The 6,000-nt window shown below is 39.7% G+C and overlaps 1 protein-coding gene across 1 annotated transcript in view; it reads right to left on the bottom strand.

The window, feature by feature from the left end:
• Nucleotides 1-3,263: 3,263 nt before the first annotated feature.
• Nucleotides 3,264-6,000, bottom strand: part of lamb1b (laminin, beta 1b) — a 28,044-nt gene continuing 25,307 nt past the window's right edge. The window contains exons 30-33 of the mRNA XM_039792095.1: nt 5,554-5,695; nt 4,630-4,806; nt 4,260-4,419; nt 3,264-3,917 (exon numbers count right to left, since the gene is read on the bottom strand). Coding sequence (XP_039648029.1) covers nt 3,781-3,917; nt 4,260-4,419; nt 4,630-4,806; nt 5,554-5,695 — 616 coding nt within the window. The 3' untranslated portion in view covers nt 3,264-3,780. The remainder of the gene's footprint in view (nt 3,918-4,259; nt 4,420-4,629; nt 4,807-5,553; nt 5,696-6,000) is intronic.

The following is a 6,000-nucleotide window of genomic DNA, read 5'->3' as shown; positions in this document are numbered from 1 at the left end:
TGAAATTCTGTTTACCAAACTGGTGACAAGTCCAACACTGGGGGGGAGACATTGATTAAAAACATTGTAGTAGTCAGTTTAAAGGTGAGTTATAAAGGCTATTTTCAGGTTCATACTTGTGTTTTGTGTTTCTTCTAGGACATGTTTATATACTTTGATATTCAAAAGACACTTTATTTTTCATATACGGCCCATGGGTGCAGCACCTGTACTCTCTGTTGTAGAGCTGTCTCTTCAAAATCCTTCCTAAAAAGCCCAGTCTGCTCTCATTGGTCAGTGTTTCCAGGTCGCTTTTAAACCAAAAACTAAACAACCACACAAGTTCCACGTAGGAATGTAATCTGAAATTGGGGAGACATGAACATTATGTGTGTCTACCACCAGTCTAGACGTTGTACTGCCCTCTACTGTTTAATATGCGGCTACAAGCTCCCCTCTGCCTTCCTGCACTAAATCCAGATGGGTCACCAAAGAAGCTTTATAAAGCCCTGAAGGTAAGTTATGGTTAACATGTCTCCAACAAATCCACCAGTTAACCATAATGTTAAAGATTCAGTAGCCTACTATATAAATATGGCAGGGAAGATAAATTAGGTATTTTCTGCATATCTCTTAGGAAGTTGTGCCAGATTGTGCTCTGCCATGTGTGACAACAGTGAGACAGACACAGCTTCGGAGTCAGGCAGTCAGATTTTCACCAGCAGTCAGGGAGAGCAGAATTTGGCATGGAGAGGAACCAAATGTGTTCAGCAGTTTAGCTCAGCCCCGCAGTGAGCATGGTAGCACTCTAAACTGTCTAAAGTGCACAGCATTTTATGATACATTCATTACTCTGAGACCTGATCAAGTGGTAGAACTAGAGAGAAACACCAGAAAGCAAAGCAGAAAACCACTATGGCATGATGCACGCAAGCTGCGCATAACAGCAAGCACAGCCAGCAAAGTGCCTCAGCGTGAGACAACTGACCCAGAGAAGTTTCTTGCTGAACACCTGTATCCAAGGTTCCAGGGGAGTCGGGCCACAAGGTATGGGAAGGAAAGTGAGGGACTTGCAAAGGAGCATATTAAAGAGAGGGGCTGCAGAGTGATTGACAAAGGGTTGGTGGTGTGTGCAGGAGACCCATGGCTGGCAGCTAGCCCTGATGGTATCATTGATAATAAGCTACTAGAAATAAAATGCCCCATCACCCTCAGTGCATGCACATCCATTAATGATGCATTCACGGCTAAAAACCAAGACATCAGAGTGGAAGACAGGCAGTACATTATGAACCCAAAAGGCCCCAAAGGTTACTATAGTCAGGTACAGTTAGGGATGCACTGTCTCGGGCTACAAACAGCCAGTCTTGTTATTTGGACCCCACTACAACACCTGGAGCTTGATGTGCCTTATGACAATGACTTTGCCATCACATATATGCAAAGGCTACATACAGTAGCTTCTACTTTAAACACATGCTGCCAAAAGTTGTGGATGAATTTGTAGACTGCAGTTGAGCAACAACTACATGGAAATGATCTCAAAAGCAGCTCATTAGTGCAGAAAATTATTTATTGCCAAGTCACACTTATAATTTATTTGCCTTGTTGGTTGGTCCAAACATAAACATATTTAACATTGATATGAAATAAACAGTAAATACAGAAACAAATATGTACAATATAACTGATAGATGTAGTTTAAGTACAACAATTTGATAACTGTTTAACACTGAGAAAAAAGAGGCTGTATGAATTAGTGCAGGATGTGCAAATGTTTATGATATATAGAGCTCATGTGTTGTTTGAATGATATAGAAAATTAGTTCCATTCAGAAAGCCTGGGGGAAAAAAGCTCTTTATCGAGATGATCTGTAGATGAAGATTTGTTGTTTGTATATACTGTGTGTGTGTGTGTGTGTATGTATATATTTGTATTCATGTATTTCTCTGAATGATTTGTATATGCGACTGGAAGACGTTTGCTAAATAAGTTTGTGTTTGTTAAACTAACTAACTCTAGAATCAGTCTAACATGGCAGGGCAGAAGGGCCATGGCCTGTTTTTTTCTGAAATTCATCAATCAATCAATAAATTATTTATTGGCAGTTGTTGGTGTTCATTACTGAATCTATACTGTATTACTGACTTAGCGTTACCAGGAGGTCATATGGTAGCGATGAATGTAGTAACGAACGTAATAATCAGTCCTGCTTTATTTAGGTACCAGTGGTTTCCCCAGATTTGAAAGCACTGCACAGTCAATTCAAAGAGGCTTTATTAGCATGACATGACATGACATGACAGTCAATAGTTTGCAAAGACTGTTATCGTTTCTCCGTTTGATCATGCTGACTGGCAGGGTGTTCCGCAAAATTCTGTAACACTTCAGTCTTCCTTTAGATGAGGGTTCGATTCTAAGCGAGTAGAGGCCACATTAAAAAATAACAAAACGACAACACAATCTAATGGGCTCGTATTTTCAGCAGACAAAATAACTGAGAAAGTACTACAGTGTCAGCAATGGCTAGAGGAAATGTGATTAGCTTAGAGCCCAACTCCCCATGACCATACCTGATTAAAGTTCCCATTTTATGGATGAGTCATGAGAATTCGTAGGCCTATACATTGATTTTACATGGCATTTATCAGGCGTTACCCACAATTCCAATGGGCATCCTCAGCCAAATCAAAGCCAATAATTTGAAAACTAAAGCAATTTAAAATCTGAACTCAGTGTCTGCAGTGACTGTGAGATAGAGAGAGTGTGTGCGACATGGGAATGAATAGATAATGGCTGCAAGACTGTGAAGCTGGAAGATGTAGCTTCTGAGGAGGGCGTTGATAAAGCGTTGTAGTATTTGATACTACCTCTCTCTATCTCCCCTATCCCCGGCCATCGTGGCTGCATGGAGCAAGTCTGGAAGCTGAGTCTCAAATCCGCCAAGCTGCTTACACTTTTAAATTGCTCAATGCTTCATATTTTTTTTAAGCTTTTACATAATACTCTTTTAATGACATTTGGCATAATGCAGATAATAGGCTACCTAGTTTAATTATCTGGTGTCTGTTGGGAGACTTACAGTTGTCTGACTATGTCTCTATAAGATAAGACCCGATTGATTACAAAATTAGTGGATCTTGGTGGGTTACCTCCAAAATATTGATTAATGCAGGTGTAACTGATTAAAATCGAGGAAATATGTATATGAAAAACACATTTTCTAGGCACTCAACCATACACCAAAAACACAATAAAAGACCAACAGGAAAGATTTAAGAACTTTGTTTTCAAATCAAAATTTAATATTTTTTCATCTCACAGAACCATGTACAAATGCTTTTTTGGTCCACATAATGTTTTTATATCTTTGGGCTTATTAGGTATGTATAAAATGTTTCTATCAAATATGTTCAGTCATATATTTAAATACACAGATTGTAGTATCTTATACAGCTAAATTGTTCTATATTCTCTACACATTCCTGGTTTCGAGCACTGAGGTCACATTGGCTTTTAGTGGTTTCCTTTGGGACTCGTTACTTCAATACTTTAATGGTCTTTGGCAGCTTCACAACTTGTTTCCATTGTTAAAATCCTTTTTGGCACAGCTGTTCAAAATACTTGAATGTTAAGTTGTTGGCACTGACAGTGTTTGGTCCTAAAAGATACAAAATACTCTGGGAATCATCTGGGAGCAGTATTTTTTAAATGCTTTAAAACCATTTGGCACTGTTAAAATCCCAGCCAGTACACTGGAGGACAGTAAAGAGTTTGAGGTGTTGGAGCGTCCAGGTAGATCACAGACAGGTGCTGTACAGCGTCACTTTGTGGCTGATTTCCTCCAGGAGCCTACGGGCGGTTCGCTCTAACTCGGCCAGCTCTGCAGCTTTTGCCTCAAGGATGAACTGGTTGGCCTCGTAGAAACTCTCCAACTCTGAAAACACAGGAAGTGACATCACTGTGTGTTAAGACTTTTGTCATATTAAGATTGTCACAAAAATAGGATGAAAAAAATTCATGGTGTAGTATGTCATAAAATGTTCATAAAAAAGTCATAGTATAGTATGTCGTCAAAATGTGATAAAAAAAAAAAGTCTTGGCATAACATTTCATCACAATGTCAAAAAAAAGTCATAGTATAGTATGTCATCAAAATAATTTTGTGCGGCCCCGAACGTGACATGAAATGCATGCGTTATATTTTATAATTGTCCTAAATGAAATATACTGAAAACAGTAAAATCATGTAAAACTCCATCCAACATTTGGCGGCTACCTCCGAGTTTCTTCAGCTTGTTGCTGCTCTGGGCGAGCAGCTCTTTGGCCTCCTGCTGCAGTGTGTCTGCTTTTCTCCTCGCCTGCAGCACCGATTCCCCTTTATCCTCCACCAGGTCCTCCACCTCAACCATTTTATCTTTCACCTCCGTGTCAAACTCCTTCACACATGCGCAGAAACAAATATCCACGTTACTTGGATGACAGCAGCAGATGAAAATGCACCTTTATTCACATTGTTAGACTGATGGAAAGTAGGCATTACCCACATTCCAAATGTAAGCTATTTCAGAAGCTAAGAATGAGTTGACAGTGCGTGTGTGTGTGTGTGTGTGTGTGTGTGTGTGTGTGTGTGTGTGTGTGTGTGAGACCTGCTGGGCCTCCTCGGCGTTCAGTCTGGCCTGGTCGGTGGTCCAGTCGGCCGTCTTCGCCAGGCGGTCCACCTCCAGGTTGTTCTGTCTCAGCAGGCCGACCTCCCTTTCCAGCTGAACCAGACGGCCCGTGGTGTTACCGAGCTTCAGCTCCGACATCGCCGTCTCCGACTCCACCTGAGACACACACACACACACACACACACACACACACACACACACACACACACACACACACACACACACACCACACACACACACACACACACACACACACACACACACACACACACACACATACATTAAAGTATAAGACATTGCTTCTATATCATTGTAATATGTGCACAACTGTGGCCAGATGTAGATCTACAGTATGTTACATAGAAAGTATGTATGTATGTGTATTTAATGCAAGTTTCTTGGTATGCCGGCAAACCAATAACATCAAAGGCATTACATTTTATTGAAAGTGTTCATTTTTCCGATAAGTTTGGTTTCTATTAGTTATTTGAAGCGGCTGTATGGGCGGAGCTTTGATACAGCGGCTCCACCGCCCGATGACTACTACGGAGACCCTGGCTTCAAAATGACAAGATAGCAGTGGCCGTATCCGGGATATTTTGCGTTCACTTTGGCAAATTGGGAGAATCTTTATAAACAGTCTATGTGAGCTTCTGATTAAATGTGAGTTCACAAGACAGGGAGCTTGGTTTCTGTGTTATATAATAATTTCAGACATTTTACAGACAAACAAATGAAAAAAAAATCAGTGGTTAAAAGAATAATGAACTCAGTCCTTACAGTTGAATCAGTCATCACTGACATCCATCACATTAGGGAATAAAACAGCTCTAATATTGATTAAAACACCAACATGTACAAGCTGTTGCAACAGTAACCTTGCAGGTCAGAGGTAAAACTCACAGAGATCAGCAGGTCCAGAGTGCCCTTTGTGTTGTTCTGGGCCAGTTGGATGGCATCCATGGCGATACTCTGAGCACGCTCAGTCTCAACCAGGGCTGCTTTCACTACATCTGCTGTCTCCTTCATGTTAGACGCCTCTTCACTGATGGACAGATAGTGTATATTATATATATATATATATATATACATATATATATATATATATGTTAACAGTGAACACACTTTTTTTATTTATTTATAGTAACATAACTTTTATAATGTAACATAACTTTATTTAATATATCATGTAGAGACTATTTAAAAAAAAGTTTTTAAAGGATTCTTTAAGTTTAAATTATTATTATTTTCAGTGATTTACAGGCGTACATAGACTTTCAATGAAAGAAATGGGATAAAATCACTTTACATGTAAATAGACTGTATTACAGTTGTATTTCTTACATTCTC

Source organism: Perca fluviatilis, chromosome 23 (genome assembly GCF_010015445.1).
Source record: "Perca fluviatilis chromosome 23, GENO_Pfluv_1.0, whole genome shotgun sequence".
NCBI lineage: Eukaryota > Metazoa > Chordata > Actinopteri > Perciformes > Percidae > Perca > Perca fluviatilis.
The sequence above is the reverse complement of the archived record's forward strand: the minus strand, read 5'-3'. Positions and strand labels throughout refer to the sequence as shown.